Source organism: Grampus griseus (genome assembly GCF_964374135.1).
Source record: "Grampus griseus genome assembly, chromosome: 6".
NCBI lineage: Eukaryota > Metazoa > Chordata > Mammalia > Artiodactyla > Delphinidae > Grampus > Grampus griseus.
Genome location: NC_139000.1, coordinates 67185315 through 67206638, shown reverse-complemented (window position 1 = coordinate 67206638; position 21324 = coordinate 67185315). Strand labels below are relative to the sequence as shown.

The following is a 21324-nucleotide window of genomic DNA, read 5'->3' as shown; positions in this document are numbered from 1 at the left end:
GGGGTTAGGTGACTAGCTCAAGGCAACACAGCAAGGAACCAGCAGAGCAGGGATTTGAATGCAGGTCTGCCTGTCTCTAAAGCTGCCATTCTAGGTACCAAGCAATCCTATCACTGTTGTGAAGATGTAGACATTTATCTTTAGTGGTATCCTTGTAACTCTTCTCAGTATCTTCTTAATTTTACATTTACATTTTAGAGTAGAAAAAATATTAAAAAAAAAAAAAAGAAGAGGCTAACTGGATGCCTAACTTTGATGGCCTAAATTGTTGCTTACAGAGATGAACCACCGTGTTCCTTTTTCCTGGTTTTATCAATTCTGGGCTGCTGGGACTCTTTTTATCATTAGGTCTGGAGCTTCAAAAACCTTAAATCCTCAAACATCAGATTTGGGTTCTCAAATGTACATTGAAAGCTTCAGTTTGACACATTAGAATTTGGTTTTAGGGAACTAAACCATCTGGCGTATGTAATTTTGACCTCTTCAAGTTAATAAGGAAAAAGAATGTTCCAAACCAAGTTTTTCTTCCTATAATTATAATGGTTCAGTGTTTCTAACTCTATATAATAACTTCTCACATTGAAAGTAAAGGAGAAGACAAAACTGGTCACTTTCCATAAGTTGATCACGCTGTCATGGTAGAGCTGCAGGGCGTACAAATATGTGCTTGGATAACTGGTAAGTTTTAAGTCCACATAAAATCAAAGGAAACAAGGAGAGATTTCAAACTCACAAAAGACATCAAGCACACATAGGCTCTTGCAGATGAAGCACTATGAAATGCCATACTTTTCCTTCTCAGTGGGGAAAAGGGTAACTTGTGAGCCTTGGGATGTTCGCCAACTAGGTTCCTTTCTCTTTCGAATGTCGTAGAAACTTTCGCCCCAGAAGGACTGGCAGGGCAGCGGGCAGGCAGGGTTCTCTCAACCCGCCTTGCCGGCAGTTAAGTTGCTGCTCTGGCATGAGGAGAGGTGGACAAAAGGGAGCTGTGGGCAGACCCACCACTGTGAGTCACTGAGCTGGGACCCCCGGACCCACAATGGTATTCAACTTGGTCACCTGCTCTTAGGGCAGCCAGGGATGCCGCGACTTGGGAAGGCTTGGAAATGGTGGAAATAAATCAGTATGCCTGCTAGGGAGGGAATAAAATGGAAAAGAGGGGAATCCGTTTATTAAATGCCTCAGTCTCCTATATTTTAATTTGGGGCTGTTCTGGTGGCAGATGGTGATAGCAAATCATCAAAAAACTGTAAAAATGTTTTTAAATGCTTTTGTGGGCTTTGAAGAATATGCAACAATAATCATATCTTTCTTATTAGCATTTAGGTGGTTACAAATACTTAATATTGATACAGTTGTTACTCTCTTGCCTTTCTCTTCCTTATTCTGTAAACTCCACGAAGGCAAGTATCACTTATCTTGCTTATTGCTCTTCCTTCAGCATCATCTACAATGTTTAGCACATAGTAGGTGTCCAAACAATTGAATAAATGAATGCATGAATGAAAAAACCAAATGAATTATTTACTGACCACGGTCCTTTCAAGCACTTTTGGAATTGCAAACTATTATTTGTGACAAATTCTTGGAAGTGTTATCTTTTTATATACATCTTGCAGTTTTCTTGAAGATGTTAATAATCATTTCTTGTTGATAAAATTGATTATGTTGATAAATTTTATGAAAAGACGCAGAATTGTTACAACACAGCCCTCACCCCAAAGTACTTTTCACCCTCCTTTGAAGGTTATCTCTTTCGGCAGGATAGTGTAGCGGAAAGGGCTTATAAAAATGCTAGTTATTATTGGAATAAAACATAGACTTCAATTTTCTACTGTGTTAACAGTTGGAAATGCTAAGATTAGAGGTTATTCGGTAAAAATAATGAAAAAAACATTGGTAGCACCCAACTTTACTTTTACACTTCCTATAGAGTTTTCTAGTCGTCCTAAAATGCCAGACCTCAATATTGGGAGATACAGCAGTTCAGCTCATAGGCCCTGGGCTCAGGGTTGCATGAGAGATGTTGGTTATGGATTTACTGCCCAAAGCCCTTGCGTATGGCAGTAGATCAGGGATGCTTCTTTGGAAATAATGAGTGTAATGTTGGCTAAGGAACAAAGAGGTGGAAGCAATGTGTCAGGACGAAGATGCTAGGCAGGGCAAACTAGAGTCTACTGGATGTGTTACAGGGAAGAACAAAATCTGACTACATGTTGGATCTGTTTCTTTTACTTTAATCTTTGCTTCCCGTTGCTTTTGCTCACTAAAAGAATACTGCCTGTACATAATGGCCTGCCTCGGGGAACCCTGCCCCTCTGCCTGAATGTTAAACCAAAGTGCCTTTGTTCAGGGAAACATCCTGACCCCGTCTACCTGTGAATGGCTGCAAGAAAGAAGGAATTAACACATCCCCTCCCCGAGGCTGGCCATTTCAGGAGATATCTGCAAAACTTATGGCCTTTTTACTTTACTTCCCCACCTCCTCCCCCTCTCTGTTCTATTAAAGAAACTGGCATCCAGACCCCCGATAAGATGGTTCTTCAGAGACACTAGTCTGCCATCTTCTCTGTCTGCCGGCTTTCCGAATAAAGTTGTATTCCTTGCCTTGGCACCTCGTCTCCTGATTTATTGGCCTGTTGTGTGGCAAAAAGAGAGCTTAGACTCGGTAAGAGAAGGACTGTCTCAGTGCTGCGATGCAGAAGGAGGGCAGAAAAGAAATGAGCAGAGTGGAGCCAGCGGGGCTAGGATGGGGCAGGGGTCTGCCTCTCTCAGCATCACAGAAAGGTGAGGGGTTGGTTCTCTGACTCTGTATCTTAAACCTAGCTGTTGCACTTGTAGAACAATGTGTGAAAACCAACAAGAAGTGCCGGGTATTGTAATCAGCTCAGTCCTAAACTCTTGGAATCGATTAGCATAAAGGAGCATGTTTATTGGGGGAATGAAATCACTATTTATTACATGCTTCTTTTTTCCCTATAGTTAATTTAGACTTTTCCGCTCTAGAATGTCTAGCTTACAACAATGATTTTCCCTTTGTATGAACATAGGTTGACCAGTATGGGGTCCATCTAGAGACAGGCTGAGTGGCACGGTGAAATCAACTGGGAATTAAACATTTGCCAAAGCTCAGCCTCCACCGGAGAAAAGAGTCGGTGATTTCAATCCTACCTGAGATTCACAGGACGCCCAAGTCTCACAAAGTGTGTGTTCATCACATTAGCTTGTAGCAAGCATCTATAGCTTTTACTATCCATTTAAATTTGGTACTTAATGATATGCACCACTATTTCAAAATTTCCTATTCAGTGTTTTATCTGTCAAATGGCATTATGAGCTAGGAGAGGGCAGATACCATATTTCGAAATCAATCTGCCCCACGCATGAAAGCATCTCTTGAAAGAAGAATATACATGGAAGTTCTATAAACTTACTTGATGAAGTGAACTCTCATAACTTTGCATGTGTGATTTCTGTCCAGGGCCCCCTCCTATTGTGCCCCCTTTAATAAAAACAATTCTGGGGTGTGCTGAATTATGTACAGGGTAATGCTCAAGGCTGTCCAGAAAGAAATATGAAGGCATCAGCTCTGCCTAATGCCCTAACTCTGAGAATAGAAACACTAGCTTTCTATTCCCTAGAGTACTTAGGCAAAAACTGGGATAATGCCGATCTTCCTAACCAAATTCCCCAACTGTGGAAGTGTAATGCATTTAGAAAATTATCCTCTGTAGGAAATACCTGTTCTCTGATTGTCAGTGCATGCACTGTGAATCAGTGTTCTTAGCTTTGAATACGCTGATGGTTTACTATTATGCTGTGTACTTCTGCTACTTTGGTGGCTTAGGTACTCATCAGTCACTTTTCTCTCCAGCTAATATGGCTTTCTTAAATTTTAAAAATGGGCACGAACCGAGTATGTATAAATATACCTTATCTGCTTTCACAAGTAGAGCTAAGTTCAGTGTTCGAATAAAGACTGGCCTATGACCAAAAAAACCCCTCTTCTAATCTGGGAAGGTCCTTATCTTTCACTGAGTCAGTAGCTTCAGAAAAGATACACATGGCTTGGTAAGGGAAGAAGAGTATGCTAAGCCAGACAATCATCTAGCCAATAGCCAATCACCCCTAACAATGAATGTGATTATAGGTGTCACAGCCAGGCTATGCCCACCTCTATGTGTCTTAGAGCTATACCTGCCAAACTGTTCCTGGGTGTACCACTTGTAAATCAATCAGCCTCTGACTATCTTCAGAGAAGCAGTTTTCTGCCATTGTGTAGACAGAGTATCGTGATAAGTCTGACTGGAAGTTAAAGCATTTGAAAGAGATGGAAAGGAAGTCACTTGGTTCTGTTTGCTTTTATACACACTATCTCATTCAATTCCTTACAAAGGCTCTATGGGGGGAGATTTTATCACCATTTTTCAAATGAGTAAATAGGCTCAAGGAGGTGAAACAACATACTCAAGGTCACACCCCCAGTAAGTAGGAGAATATACAAAATTCTAGAGTGTTTATCCTTTTTACCCCTCTACACTAGCATTGCCAAAAATGTATAGCCAGTGTATGAAGTACAAATTTTTGGAAGACATGTTCCCGTAGGAGGTAAGATGAGCGTTTAGTCCATTTTTAAAGGCGGCCAGGAAAAGAGATTCCAAAAATAATTTTGGAACCAATCGTAATATATAAGAATTCTCACTGTGAGAAAATCTTCCTTACGTGCAAAAAAGTCTTTTCCTTTTAAATAAACAAAAATGGTACTTTGGCAATAAACTTCCAAGGAGATGTTGATAAACGACCATTCTGATCCCTATGCATTTCATTTAGAAAGGAAGTTGTTACTTAAATTAATGTATAATGCAAAAGAGATTATACTTTGAATGACACTGAAAACTGAATTACAAACTATGTGTATAATTTCTAAGCACCTAAATCATGAAAGATGGCAAATAAGCAAATGACAATCTTTCATTTTCAGCTATTTCCTGGGGAAAATTAAGGGAGAAAATGTTGCTTTATTATAAATCACTGGCAAAAAAGGTAATTTTCTTCTTTTTCCCTGTATCTCCTTACATTATCTGGCTCATTTTCAAGTTTGAGTAAAAGTATTTAAAAATTATATAATCTATTTTAGAATAACTTTACATTTATTTGATCCTGATATTTTCTAATGAAACCTTAATCTCCTCTCATTTGCAACCTGAACCTAGGTCACCAAAGAGGATATAATGCAAAAGACAGTAAAATGATAGCTCAGCCTGTTTCTGAAAGAAGATACTTACAGGTGCCAAGAATCTAGAAAAGCATCAAAAAGTTCCTCAAAGTTCATTTTTCCTTTAATATGTACATTTATACATAGAAGAAAAAATACCCTCTTAGAAGCAACACAGAATACTAAAAAGGGTTTTGAGCCAGAAGTAGAGACATGATCTTTGGTCCCGGCTTGTCACTGGTGTGAGCTAGGGCACATCACTCAACTTCCCTCAGATTCAGTGTTCTTTCAGGAAGGATAAAGATGTCACAACTGTCCCACTTCAGCAACTGCCATGTGGTAAAAGTCCCTTATTCATCCAGCACTTGTCAGGATTTTTACGGAGATATGAAGACAGATATGATTCTGCCCCTGCCCTTGAGGAACACGAAGAGGGGAGATGTGATGGAAACTGGAATTTGAGGTCAAGTCATAGAATGCTTCTGGAAGGAGAAAGTCCTGAAGTACAAGTATGAGTTAGTGAAGAAAAGATAAGAGCATCGCAGACAGAGGACACAGCATTACGCAAAGGTAATGCGTTATGTGAGTGCAAGATGTTGGGGGACTTGCCAGTCATTCAGTTGACTGAAACAGAGAGGAAAAGTCAAAGCTGAGGTTGGAAAGGTAGACAGAATCCAGATTACTGAGAGTAACAGATGCTGGGCTATGGATTTGCATTTTAATCCCAAAGCAATGAGTGGAGGTGAGGGGCAACGCAGGAGCACGAATAGGGTTAACTCACTCCAGTTTTTGGAAAACTCACTCTGAAGGTAACATGGACAATGGGTCAGAGGCTGGGAAGCTAATTCAGAGCCCATCGCATTAGTTCAGGTGAGAAATTCAAAGACCTAACCTAAGACAGTGGTGGCAAGGATGGAGAAGAAAGAACAGTCTTCAGAGATGGTATGGAGGTAGAGCTGACAAAGTTTAATGTCTAATTAGGGGTGTATAGGAGAAGGGAATTGGTGTGAATCAGAGGTTTCTGATTTGGCTGGGTAAATAGTGTATTGTTCCACAAGATAAGAATTAAAGAAGATGAAGTAGGTTTCTGGGGCTAGACAAGTCCAATTTTGGACACACTGAGCTCACTGTACCTGTGGGTGATGTGCAGAAGGCAGCTGGACATATGAAATGCATTTGACAATTCTGTGAACTGTTCAAATATGTACAATATTACTTGAAATCCATTCTATATTTTCAGTATGTGTATTAACTCTAGAAAATTACTAGGGAAATTAGTAAAAGTGGTTTATTCTAAGGGCTTCAAGAAATTAAAGCATCTCTCATTCTTTTACTGTATTTGTTTGTTCAACTGAAATTATTTAACTACCTACCACATCACTTCTATTGGGAGCTATCTCTGACGGTTTGTGGCTTCTTGTTCACGGTCATGTAACTGGCATCTGGACTGGATTAAAGAGGCTACCATGCAGATGGAGACAGAGGACGGACTCTGGAACCCTTCTTGCATGCAGCCTCACTGCCTATCACATTTCCAACATGCATCCTTACTTCCAGCTGCCATGGGATCATCAAGCCTTAGCTTAAATCAAATGTCCTCTGGCTCCAGATCCTATGATGAGAAATTTATGGAGTCCTGGACACATTACAAGTTCTACAGCTTTACAGCTGAAATCCTTCAGGTCCTTCTGACCTACTGAAGGCAAAAATATGCTTTATTTTTACTGGTATTCCCAAACGGTCTTCTAGTGTGTACATTTTTCCTACAGAACATGTATGTTGCTTCCAGCAATGTGTTTTATATTACCTTGAAGAGTAGGGAAGCTCTGACAGAAGGAAACAACTTGGTATTGCTGCCAGTAGAAGAGGGGAAAAAACCTTGCAACTGGAAGCATGATCAAGCCTATAGATCATTAATTAATCTTTCTCTTTGACAGCAGATACCTTATGTGAGTCAATGACTGTATCCTAAGTTGTTTTAAAAACAGTTTATATCCCTCAACGAATGATATGTTGGCTTTTTGAGTGGGGTCTTTTTATTAACTTATACACACACAAATATATATATATATATATATATATTTTTTTTTTTTCCTAGAACCTTAAAATTTTTGCATGTTCTTATAAAGTCTAGGATGTAGCTCAACACCCTTGAATTAAACATTTCCTGGATAACAAGCTTTCCAAATCTATGTCAAAACCTAAAGTCTCTCTCTCTTCAGGGGATTATAAGTAACACCAGTTGGAGGTAGCTCGAAAACAAGGTACCTAAATGGGCTTACCTTGACAATGAAATCTGCCGTAAGTGGTCCAGCCATTCTCAGTATCTCTTTGTCTGGAAATTTTTGGAAGTCCACAGTAGAATTGTCCACAAGAAAGATGCCTGTAGAGCTGAGACTGTTTTCACCTTTAGCCCCCTGGAGGGTTTTGGTTTCCAGATCTACATAATCAAACACATGAAGAGGAGAGAAAGATGTTCCCAGGGCTACCACAGACCACATGCAAGCACACCTCAAGCAAAGAACTTTGTCAGGGAGAAGTATTACTCTTTATATGGCTGACATAATTGAAATGTGATAGAAACAAAATATATGGGCACCTCTGGATCACAGAGGAATTTATGCAGCAAATGAAGTTATTTTAAAACTCATTAGCCAAGCATTCAGGGCTCCCTGTCAAGAAATCTTTGATTCCCTGGATGACTTCCTTTGGGTACCTTACTTTATCACAATCCTATTCTTTTGACTAAACCGTCTCCCATACATATCTTATTGATTTCAGGCTTTATGGCCCTCCGTCTAGAATACCCTGGAGTTTCCCTTTGCTCTATGAGGCCCAGGGTGCCTCTCTGAGTTCCTTCAGCACTCACTGTGAGACCTGATATTCATGTATTACTTTGTATTTATTTATACTTTCTGGTTACTTATTGAATTGTGCTATTGCTCAAAATAAAGAAACTATGGTGACTTAAGGACAGGGAACTAACTATCCTCTTTACTTCTCTTTCTTTTTAAAATCCTTTTTATTACTTCACTCAGTCTTATACACATATATGATGTTTCACAAGAACTCAAGACAGAGAGAGGAACTTGATCCCTGGAGCACTCCGATCTGAATTTGCCCAATGACAAAGCCTAGGAAGCATCTTTTGTTTTAGGAAGTCAGAGCGTGCTGAGGATGAGGGTAATTATGATATATATGTTTCAAAGTAGGTTAAGTTCTCATGTGATTGAGTATTTTAGAATAATTGCCTCCTGTGTGATGAAAGACGGACAGACTAAGTCTAACGATGGTTTGTAAAACTTGCACAAGGACCCTTGGTTTTGGCAGGGGTTCTTTAGCAGAAAGATGGGGTGCCTGGGTAGGGATCTGGGTCTCCCACCCACATTCAATCAGAATGACTCCCCTCTTATGTGTTTTACAGATTGAGGTTTTGGGGTTAAGGACAATTTTAAGGTCTCTGGAGGCACTAAGGTACCTAATGTATTTGCACGAAATTATTCTAGATGTTGTCTACTTCAAGTTCTCTACTAGAAGGAATACCAACAGGTAGAAAATGCTGGTGTCCCATTAAATGCCCATGCCCCTCAGATGAAGTCCTGTAGCCTTTCTCTGGGAGTAGGTCTGGCTTTCCTCCCCTGTCCCAGGGCTGAGAGGACCTCACAGAATAAAAGGCACATTGAGAGAACGCTGGAGTGGGAGAACCACAGTGGTTGTCATCAGAGGAAGGCAGTAGCATCTCTGTATCTCCTTCCTCTAGCCTTCACTCCTCGAGCTGCCTTCCATGTATTTGCACTCATTTGTGGAAGTATCTCCAGGACATTAAATTAACCTAGTTTTGGAAAACTCTTGGAGGTCTAAGCCTGAGTATCTGATTCAATTTTATCACCAGGCCTCCCAGAAGTACCTCCCAGGTACTTCTGATTAAAGATGAGCTGGACCTGGACAGACGGTCTACTCTTCTCGTTTGGCCCTCCTTAACTCTTGCTGAGGTTGGTCCCATACTGGGCCAGCTTCTGGGAGTGAAGGTAAAAGGGTTGCCAGAGAAACAAGGCATCATTTATTTACACATTCATTTTGCTGAGTTATATTCCAAATACAAAAACAAAATAGCAAAAAAAAAAATAGAAACCTCCTTGGCTATACAAATGTTACCAAGAGTATGCCTTTTGAAGGAAAAAGCAGATTCCATTTTGCTTTTAATCATTTATGACTATCATCTGACACTTTACCTATCAAATCCTTAGAGCAATTAAACCAAACAAGGCCAATTCTTCAGCTTCTCAGTGATCACATAATTAGGAAGTCCGGGAGGCCAGACTAATTCATTTATAAAAATGAATCCTCTTTACTAATTCACAATAATCATAAAGTAAGTCTGGGAGGCTAGACTAATTCATTTATAAAAATGAATTTTCCTCTTACACCTCTTCCCTTGGGTTCTTTCTTTTGCAATGAGGAGTAAGTCGCCCACTTGGTGATGCATTAGTCTGGATGTTTTATTTTAGCCTCTCACTGTGCAGAAAAATACTGTTTCTGACTGAGGTTGTTACACCAGCAGTTAATTCTGTCCAATTCTTAAGAGGAAAAACAAATCATTTGAATGGTAACAGTGTACACACATATATCATCCTTTGACACATGAGCAATATATTTTGGGGGGATGTTCAGGGTTAGAAAAGCACTTGGATCCATGTAACGTGGCTTCTCAGCATCTTTTGACCTCGCCTGAACTGTACTTTACTTATTCCTTTATGTCACATGAACTCTCAAAGCCCACCTTTCCCATGAAATGTACTTATTTTTATTTTTAGAAAGGCTTCTGTCGGCTATCTGAACTTTCACAGGCTCCAATTTGTCCAGTTTGTCTTTTTGGAATGATTTCATTTATAATCCAATTGCCAAAAGATAATGCATGCTACCTAAATTGGCTTCTTAGGCATGTGTGTGGGAGGGAAGAGAGAGCAGAACATGATAGATGGCTTTGGAGGAACCTAGGAAAAATCATAGCAGAGGAGATCAGAAATGCTCAAGGGACCAACTGAAGTGAAGTCTTTCAGTGAAAGTGAATTTTGCAGAAAAAGCTAACATATCCTCTCCTACCCCTTCCCTGGTTAATAGTCTATAATTTTCTGCTTGTAATTTACAGGTCTACATCTAAACAGCACTACATGGTAATAAAAAAAAAAGATGTGGCTGTGTACTGCTGGCTTGCCATGACTGAAGATCAATTCTTGCACAAACTCTGGTGGGACCATGCTACCATTTGTTCTTTGGGGTTACGATTACCCTTCAATCTTGAATTCCAAAAGCTATCTTCAGGACGTTAGGGTCTTGCATTATCTTTACGACATGGGATGCTTAACTAGATCACATGGTTGTCTTCAAATGCCACAGGGTTAAGGCTGTTTGGAGTTTCTGTGTTCCCCTGAATTGATAAAGTAATGGAGCCTAAGAGTAGGAATTAAAAGAGAAAGAATGAAGGAGAGGGAGGGAAGGTTGAAAAGAAGAAGAAAAAAGAAAGAGGTGAGGCAAGGAAAACATTGAGAATGACTGGAGAGGAAGAAGAGAGAGAATGAGAAATAATATTCACAAATCATAAACATGTGCTTAACTCATGAACACCCTATTGGAAACATTAATTTTGTATCTTTCAGGATGACTGGCTGGAGGTAATTACCACAGACGTCTCTGCTGTCTCCTAGGCAACCAAAAGATAAACAGAAGCATTCAAAATACCATATTATGATAGAGGATTTGTATTTCTAAATCTTAATCTTTTCTGGAAACAAAAAATAAATAATAATGATGTATATGTATGACTGATTCACTTTGTTACAAAGCAGAAACTAACACACCATTGTAAAGCAATTATACTCTAATAAAGATGTAATAAATAAATAAATAAATAAATAAATAATAATGACTAAAATTCCCAATACCCAAAGGACAACAGTGGAGTTTACTTACACAAGTGGTCAGGTCCTTTTAAGACAAGGCGAATATGTCTGCTTCCATAGGGAATAGCAACAACTGTGTCGTCCACTAGAGAGAAATGAAGCAGAGTCTTAAAGCACATAATTTTATACAAAATTACTGATTATCTCCTATATAAATGCACTGATATACATACACTCCCAAACAATAATCTTTTAAAAAAGTGTTTACAATGTGAACACCAATATGTGGGAATCAAAATTTCCACTTTCCTCAAAATAAAATATACTGAAAAAGCTGGTCACTGGCTAACTCATGGGGGATCTGGCCTTCGAAAAAATACATGAATTTTGATACATTAAAAATGAATTTGTTGGGCTTCCCTGGTGGCGCAGTGGTTGAGAGTCTGCCTGCTGATGCAGGGGACATGGGTTCGTGCCCTGGTCCGGGACGATCCCACATGCCGCGGAGAGGCTAGGCCCATGAGCCATGGCCGCTGAGCCTGCGCGTCCGGAGCCTGTGCTCCGCAATGGGAGAGGCCACAATAGTGAGAGGACCACATACCACAAAAAAAAAAAAAAAAAAAAAAAAAGAATTTGAAAGTGTTCATTTCTGATTTTAAAACCCGATCTTAAATCCTCAGATTTCTCTAGACTGGAGCAATTGTGTAGAATTACAAAAAGAAAATAACTTTTAATGCTCAAAGAAGGACTTTATTATAACAAAATCTGGATATCGCTCTAGCAAAGTAACTGTCTTGGATGAGCAGGACAGTTAAGAATAGAAGACAACCTCTGGCCCTGCCAAGACCGCGTCCTGCCTGATTTCAGATACTCAGACTCCAACTTCACTTTCATCTATGTTGGTGGACCCAAAAGATGGGCATGTCTCAAATATTTGAGGAGGACTTTCAAGATGGTGGAGGAGTAAGATGTATAGAGATCACCTTCCTCCCGACAAATACATCAAAAATACATCTACATGTGGAACAACTCCTACAGAACACCTACTGAATGTGAGCAGAAGACCTCAGACTTCCCAAAAGGGTCTTGGTGCTCCGACCAGGTGTCAGCTCTGAGCCTCTGAGGTGGGAGAGCTGAGTTCAGGACACTGGACCACCAGAGACCTCCCAGCCCCATGTAATATCAATCAGTGAGAGCTCTCCCAGAGATCTCTGTCTCAATGCTAAGACCCAGCTCCACTCAATGACCAGCAAGCTCCAGTGCTGGACACCCCATGCCAAACAACTAGCAAGACAGGAACACAACCACACCCATTAGCAGAGAGGCTGCCTAAAATCATACTAAGTTCACAGACACCCCAAAACACACCACCGGACACGGTCCTGCCCATCAGAAAGACAAGATCCAGCCTCATTCACCAGAACACAGGCACCAGTCCCCTCCACCAGGAAGCCTACACAACCCACTGAACCAACCTTACCCACTGGGGGCAGACACCCAAAACAACGGGAATTACGAACCTGCAGCCTGTGAAAAGGAGACTCCAAACACAGTAAGTTGAGCAAACTAAGAAGACAGAGAAATACACAGCAGATGAAGGAGCAAAGTAAAAACCCACGACAGCAAACAAATGAAAAGGAAATAGTCAGTCTACCTGAAAGAGAATTCAGAGTAATGATAGTAAAGATGATTCAAAATCTTGGAAACAGAATGGAGAAAATACAAGAAATGTTTAACAAGGACCTAGAAGAACTAAAGAGCAAACAAACAATGATGAACAACACAGTAAATGAAATTAAAAATTCTCTAGAAGGAATCAAGAGCAGAATAACTAAGGCAGAAGAACTAATAAGTGACCTGGAAGATAAAGAGTAGAAATAACAACCACAGAGCCGAATAAAGAAAAAACAATGAAAAGAGGGTAGTCTCAGAGACCTCTGGGACAACATTAAACATACCAACATTCGAATTATAGGGGTCCTAGAGAAGAAGTGAAAAAGAAAGCGTCAGAGAAAATATTTGAAGAGATTATAGTTGAAAACTTCCCTAACACGGGAAAGGAAATAGCCAATCAAGTCCAGGAAGCACAGAGTCCCATACAGGATAAATCCAAGGAGAAACACGCCAAGACACATATTAATCAAACTATCAAAAATTAAATACAAAGAAAAAATATTAAAAGCAGCAAGGGAAAAGCAACAAATAACATACAAGGGAATCTTAAGGGGATTCAGCTTAACAGCTGATCATTCAGCAAAAACTCTGCAAGCCAGAAGGGAGTGGAAGGACGTAGTAAAAGTGCTGAAAGGGAAGAACCTACAACCAAGGTTACTCTACCCAGCGAGGATCTCATTCAGATTCGACAGAGAAATTAAAACCTTTACAGACAAGAAAAGCTAGAGAATTCAGCACCACCAAACCAGCTTTACAACAAATGCTAAATGAACTTCTCTAGGCAGGAAACACAGGAGTGGGAAAAGACCTACAATACAAACCCAAACAAATAGGAAAATGGTAATAGGAACATGTCGATAATTACCTTAAATGTAAATGGATTAAATGCTCCAACCAAAAGACACAGACTGGCTGAATAGATATAAAAACAAGACCTGTATATATGCTGTCTACAAGAGACCCACTGCAGACCCAGGGACACATGCAGACTGAAAGTGAGGGGATGGAAAAAGATATAAATGGAAAATGAAAGAACACTGGAGCAGCAATTCCCATATCAAACAAAATAGACTTTAAAATAAAGACTATTACAAGAGACAAAGAAGGGCATGACATAATGATCAAGGGAACAACCCAAGAAGAAGATATAACGATTGTAAATATTTATGCACTCAACATAGGAGCACCTCAATGCATAAGGCAAATGCTAACAGCCATAAAAGGGGAAATCGACAGTAACACAATCATAGTAGGGTACTTTAACACCTCACTTTCACCAATCGACAGATCATCAATGAAAATAAATAAGGAAACACAAGCTTTAAATGATACATTAAACAAGATGGACTTAATTGATGTTTACAGGATATTCCATCCAAAAACAGCAGAATACACTACCTTCTTAAATGCTCATGGAACATTCTCCAGGATAGATCATATCTTGGGTCACAAATTAAGCCTCAGTAAATTTAAGAAAATTGAAATCATATCAAGTATCTTTTCTGACCACAATGCTATGAGGCTAGACATCAATTACAGGAAAAAAATCTGTAAAAAATACAAACACATGGAGGCTAAACAATATGCTACTAAATAACCAAGAGACCACTGAAGAAGTCAAAGTGGAAATCAAAAAATACCTAGAAACAAATGACAATGAAAACATGATGACGAAAAACCTAAGGGAGGAAGCAAAAGCAGTTCTAAGAGGGAAGTTTATAGCTATACAAGCCTACCTCAAGAAACAAGAAAAATCTGAAACAAACAACCTAACCTTACACCTAAAGCAATTAGAGAAAGAGCAGCAAAAAAACTCCAAAGTTAGCAGAAGGAAAGAAAACCAAAAAATCAGATCAGAAGTAAATGAAAAAGAAATGAAGGAAATCATAGCAAAGACCAATAAAACTAAAAGCTGGTTCTTTTTTATTTATTTATTTATTTTGCGGTATGCGGGCCTCTCACTGTTGTGGCCTCCCCCGTTGCGGAGCACAGGCTCCGGACGCACAGGCTCAGCGGCCATGGCTCATGGGCCCAGCTGCTCCACAGCACATGGGGCTTCCCGGACCGGGGCACAAACCCGCGTCTCCTGCATTGGCAGGCGGACTCTCAATCACTGTGCCACCAGGGAAACCCTAAAAGCTGGTTCTTTGAGAAGATAAACAAAATTGATAAACAATTAGCCAGACCCATCAAGAAAAAAGAGTGAAGACTCAAATCCATAGAATTAGAAACGGAAAAGGAGAAGTAACAACTGACACTGCAGAAATAGAAAGGATCATGAGAGATTACTACAAGCAACTCTATGCCAATAAAATGGACAACCTGGAAGAAATGGATAAATTCTTAGGAAAGCACAACCTTCTGAGACTGAACCAGGAAGAAACAGTAAATATAAACAGACCAATCACAAGCACTGAAATTGAAACTGTGATTAAAAATCTTCCAACAAACAAAAGTCCAGGACCAGATGGCTTCACAGGCAAATTCTATCAAACTTTTAGAGAAGAGCTAACACCTATCCTTCTCAAACTCTTCCAAAATATAGCAGACGGAGGAACAGTCTCAAACTCATTTTACGAGGCCACCATTACCCTAATACCAAAACCAGACAAAGATGTCACAAAAAAGGAAAACTACAGGCCAATATCACTGATAAACATAGATGCAAAAATCCTCAACAAAATACTAGCAAACAGAATCCAACAGCACATTAAAAGGATCATACACCATGATCAAGTGGGGTTTATCCCAGGAATGCAAGGATTCTTCAACATACTCAAATCAATTAATGTGATAAACCATATTAACAAATTGAAGAATAAAAACCACATGATAATCTCAATAGATGCAGAAAAAGCTTTTGACAAAATTCAACACCAACTTATGATAAAAACCCTCCAGAAAGCAGACATAGAGGGAACTTACCTCAACATAACAAAGGCCATATATGACAAACCCACAGCCAACATCATTCTCAATGGAAAAACTGAAACCATTTGCACTAAGATCAGGAACAAAACAAGGGTGCCCACTCTCAGCACTATTATTCAACATGGTTTTGGAAGTTTTAGCCACAGCAATCAGAGAAGAAAAAGAAATAAAAGGAATACAAGTCAGAAAAAAAGAAGTAAACCTGTCACTGTTTGCAGATGACATGACACTATACAGAGAGAATCCTAAAGATGCTACCAGAAAACTACTAGAGCTAATCAATGAATTTGGTAGAGTAGCAGGATACAAAATTAATGCACAGAAATCTTTTGCATTCCTATACACGGATGACGAAAAATCTGGAAGAGAAATTAAACATTCCCATTTACCATTGCAACAAAAAAATAAAATACCCAGGAATAAACCTACCTAAGGACACAAAAGACCTGTATGCAGAAAACTATAAGACACTGATGAAAGAAATGAAAGATGATACAAACAGATGGAGAGATATACCACGTCCTTGGATTGGAAAAATCAACATTATGAAAATGACTATACTACCCAAAGCAATCTACAGATTCAATGCCATACCTATCAAACTACCACTGGCATTTTTCACAGAACTAGAACAAAAAGTTTCACAATCTGTATGGAAACACAAAAGACCCCGAAGAGTCAAAGCAATGTTGAGAAAGAAAAACAGAACTGGAGGAATCAGGCTCCCAGACTTCAGACTATACTACAGAGCTACAGTAATCAAGACAGTATGGTACTGGAACAAGAACACAAATATAGATCAATGGAACAGGATAGAAAGTCAGAGATAAACCCACGCACATATGATCACCTTATCTTTAATAAAGGAGGAAGAATACACAATGGATAAAAGACAGCTCTTCAATTGTGGTGCTGTGAAAACTGGACAGCTAGATGTAAAAGAATGAGATTAGAACACTCCCTAACACCATACACAAAAATAAACTCAAAATGGATTAAAGACCTAAATGTAAGGCCAGACACTATAAAACTCTTAGAGGAAAACACAGGCAGAACACTCTATGACATAAATCACAGCAAGATCCTTTCTGACCCACCTCCTAGAGAAATGGAAAAAAAACAAAAATAAACAAATGGGACCTAATGAAACTTAAAAGCTTTGGCACAGCAAAGGAAACCATAAACAAGATGAAAAGACAACCCTCAGAATGGAAGAAAATATTTGCAAATGAAGCAACTGACAAAGGATTAATCTCCAAAATATACAAGCAGCTCATGCAGCTCAATATAAAAAAAAAACAACAAAACCCAATCCAAAAATGGGCAGAAGACCTAAATAGACATTTCTCCAAAGATATAGAAATTGCCAACAAACACATGAAAGGATGCTCAATATCACTATCATTAGAGAAATGCAAATCAAAACTGCAGTGAGGTATCACCTCACACCAGTCAGAATGGCCATCATCAAAAAATCTACACACAATAAATGCTGGAGAGGGTGTGGAGAAAAGGGAACCCTCTTGCACTGTTGGTGGGAATGTAAATTGATACAGCCACTATGGAGAATAGTATGGAGGTTCCTTAAAAAACTAAAAATAGAATGACCATACGACCCAGCAATCCCACTACTGGGCATATACCCTGAGAAAACCATAATTTAAAAAGAGTCATATACCACAATATTCACTGCAGCTCTATTTACAATAGCCAGGACATGGAAACAACCTAAGTGTTCATCGACAGATGAATGGATAAAGAAGATGTGGCACATATATACAATGGAATGTTACTCAGCCATAAAAAGAAACGAAATTGAGTTATTTATAGTGAGGTGGATGGACCTAGAGTGTGTCATACAAAGTGAAGTACGTCAGAAAGAAACAAATACTGTATGCTAACACATATATATGGAATCTAAGAAAAAGAAAAAGGTTGGGAAGAACCTAGGGGCAGGACAGGAATAAAGCCACAGACATAGAGAATGGACTAGAGGACACGGGGAGGGGGAAGGGTAAGCTGGGATGAAGTGACAGAGTGGCATGGACATATATACACTACCAAATGTAAAATAGATAGCTAGTGGGAAGCAGCCACATAGCACAGGGAGAGCAGCCTGGTGCTTTCTGACCACCTAGAGGGGTGGGATAGTAAGAATGGGAGGGAGACGCAAGAGGGAGGGGATATGGGGATATATGTATACGTATAGCTGATTCACTTTGTTATACAGCAGAAACTAACACAACATTTTAAAGCAATTATTCTCCAATAAAGATGTTAAAAAAAAAAAAGAGAATATATTTGTATTTTTTAAACTTTCTAGGCCAGAAATCATGCATTCCAGTTCTTTAATATACTTTACACCAGTGGTCCTGAACCTTCTGGGCACCAAGGACTGGTTTCATGGAAGAAAATTTTTCCATGGCCGGGCACTGGGAGGGGAGAAAGGTTTAAGCGGTAATGCGAGCGATGGGGAGTGGCAGATGAAGCTTCGCTCGTTCACCTGCAGCTCACCTCTTGCTGTGCGGCCCGGTTCCTAACAGGCCTTGCACCGGTACCAGTCCGCGGCCCAGTGGTTGGGGGCCCCTGCTTTACACTATCTACATCTAATACTATATATAGTGAATGTCCCATAAATGGTTATTAACATTCCCCTGACATTCCCTCTTTATTTCGAAAATTAAAAAAAAATTGACTGATTTAGAGATTATTTTAAAAATTATTTAATTTTCATCCTACTTGAAAACTTAGCCATAATTCAGTGGAAGCAGTCCTCAATTCTACATCTGTTAAAAAATTAGAGGTGTATTACACACATCCCAAACACATCACAGGCATTTTTATTTAGAACTCTACTTGTGACAATAATACCTTATATTTACATGGCACTGAAGAGTTTCACTTCTCCTACAATATACTATTTATTCCTTCACCCCAAACTTGTAACATGGGCGAAGAGGATGCTACCATCCCGATTTTAGGATGAAGAAATCAAGCCTCTGAGAAGTATAATGAGTAACCCAAGGTCAAAGAACAGGGGGGTATTCCAGAAGACGAGGGAAAGCCAGTTATTTTTAAACTCACCAGCATATTCAGAAGCTCTGTGGAATTCTGTTTCACGTATATCTTTCTAATATTATACATTACCATCCTATCACTGGAAGAATTTCATTTAAATAAAGGAATCCCCAAAGCTAGCCAATTTCTCTGAATCTTAACATACTGTCTTTAGGAGAACTTAATTTCAATAAAGGAATTTCAAAAGTTCCTTAACTTCTCTGATCCTTAGTTTCTCTGTAAAACAGGGAAAGCAACACCTACTTTATAATGTTGTTGTGAACAGATATAAGTATGGCTATAGATATGTATACCATATATAGATGTACAGCATGGAACACAGTATTTTGTAAATATCATTTTATCTCTCTATTCCAAGTCTCTTTAAGGATAGGAACTGAAACACCGTTTATTTTTTAAACGCTCCAAGACCCCTAGCACATAGCCAGCTGAATGAGAAATTAGAATCATATGCTCTCAATTCCTTCCCTAAAAGGTTACATTTATCAAGTTTTCTACAATGTTGAATATGCTATACACACTACAACATTTTAGCTGTTTTTAATGTCAGGCATTGTTAAAGAAAAGGTTGAATTTCGGATAGCTAAGTGTTTGTGGCATAGAAGAACATAATACGTAAGGGGAATATAGAAAAGGAACAACAAATGTTCAGACTGGGCTCACAGAGCTTTAAATGCCTTGTATAAAGACATGGGTTTTTAAGTTTACAAAAGCAATTCAAAGCTGTTAAGACAATGGGATTTCTAGAAATAGAAAGTCTTTGTTGATCCACAGGTCAAGTAAAGTGCAAGTAGAAGGAAAGCTTTCTGTTTGGCTCTGCAGTGCTCAGCAGCGGGCTTCTGACCCCCACATGGCGCAGGCAGCCTCCCTCTTGTTCTGCTGAGAAGTGACTCACATTCCACAAGCCGGGGCATTAACGCAAGCTTTTGGCTGACACAGTCGCCTTTGTATACTCCCCGAGGAAGATGGGGAGGAACCTACAAGGTTGTTGAGGGAGGAGGGTAGGATGGAGAGAGCAGGCCAGGCAAGCACGGAATATTTGCAGATGCCTCTGCACTTGCCAAGTCAAAGAGAAATACAGAGAACTTAGGCTGGTGCCAACCTGAACAGTCAGCAGTACACGGCACCAGACGTAGGAAGAGTCACAGCCTATTCTTCTGTGGTTCTATAAAGGGCTAATAGACAACTGGCAGGTCATCAGGCAAGCAGCAAATTCATTATTTTATTCCACAGATATTTTTTGAGTGTCTCCTAGTGTCAGGCTTCACACTAAGTACCACATAATCAGCGACAAAGAAGACAAAGCATCAGCCCTACAAGATGGTTCCTGAAATAGGGACCTGAGATAAAATATGCAGGGAAATACCACACACTATACCCCAATCATGGAAATTCCAAAGCACATTAATTACTATCTTAAGATCCCTGAAACAAAGAAATCCATTTCACTCTATTTAACTGTGTTCCCAATGTGTTTACCCAGGGAAACATTTTCTTACGTATCATCTTTTCACACCAGCTGATACGTCTCAGAATATACTTTAAGATATCGTGCTCTTCATTTGCCAAACAGAAAGAGAGGAAAAAATATATATTTTTATTTGCTGCATGTTGATAAAAAGCCAGTCTTTGAGCTGTAGATTTATTAATAATTGTCTCATTTGATGATAAATTCTCAATGATTAGAGACGGGTTGGAAGATTCTTCTACTTGCCATTTAATACAGTACTGTGCACAGAGAGGTGTTTAAGACATTGGAAAAGAGGGTATGGAAAAAAGGGAACCCTCCTACACTGCTGGTGGGAATGTAAATTAGTGTAGCCACTATGGAGAACAGTATGGAGGTTCCTTAAAAAACTAAAAATAGGGCTACCATATGATCCAGCAATCCCACTCCTGGGCATATATATGGAGAAAACCATAATTCAAAAAGATACACGCACCCCAATGTTCACTGCAGCACTATTTACAGTAGCCAAGACATGGAAACAACTTAAATGCCCATCGACAGAGGAATGGATAAAGACGATTCCAGTATACAATGGAATATTACACAGCCATAAACAAGAATGAAATAATACCATTTGTAGCAATATGGATGAAACTAGAGATTATCATATTAAGCGAAGTAAGTCAGACAAATATCATGTGATACCACTTATATGTGGTATCTAAAAAAAATGATACAAATGAACTTATTTACAAAACAGAAATAGACTCACAGACATAGAAAACAAACTTATGGTTACCAAAGGGGGTAAGGGGGGTCAGAGGTGGGGAATAGATAAATTAGGAGTTTGGGATTAACATATATACATTACTATATATAAAATAAACAACAAGGACCTACTGTATAGCACAGGGAACTATATTCAATACCTTGTAATAACTTATAATGGAAAAGAATCTGAAGAAGAATATGTGTATATGTGTAACTGAATCATTTTGCTGTATGCCTGAAAGTAAGACAACATTGTAAATTAACTATACTTCAATTTAAAAAATGGTTAAAAATAGACACTGGAG

General features: G+C 39.1%; 1 protein-coding gene across 2 annotated transcripts in view; it reads right to left on the bottom strand.

Annotated features, from left to right (window-relative positions):
* ADAMTSL1 (ADAMTS like 1) overlaps positions 1-21324 on the bottom strand; it is a 468923-nt gene that overhangs the window by 282947 nt on the left and 164652 nt on the right. For both annotated transcript variants that reach the window (XM_082657540.1, XM_082657541.1), the window contains exons 6-7: positions 11186-11260; positions 7498-7655 (exon numbers count right to left, since the gene is read on the bottom strand). In XM_082657540.1, the coding sequence (XP_082513666.1) occupies positions 7498-7655; positions 11186-11260 (233 nt within the window). The remainder of the gene's footprint in view (positions 1-7497; positions 7656-11185; positions 11261-21324) is intronic.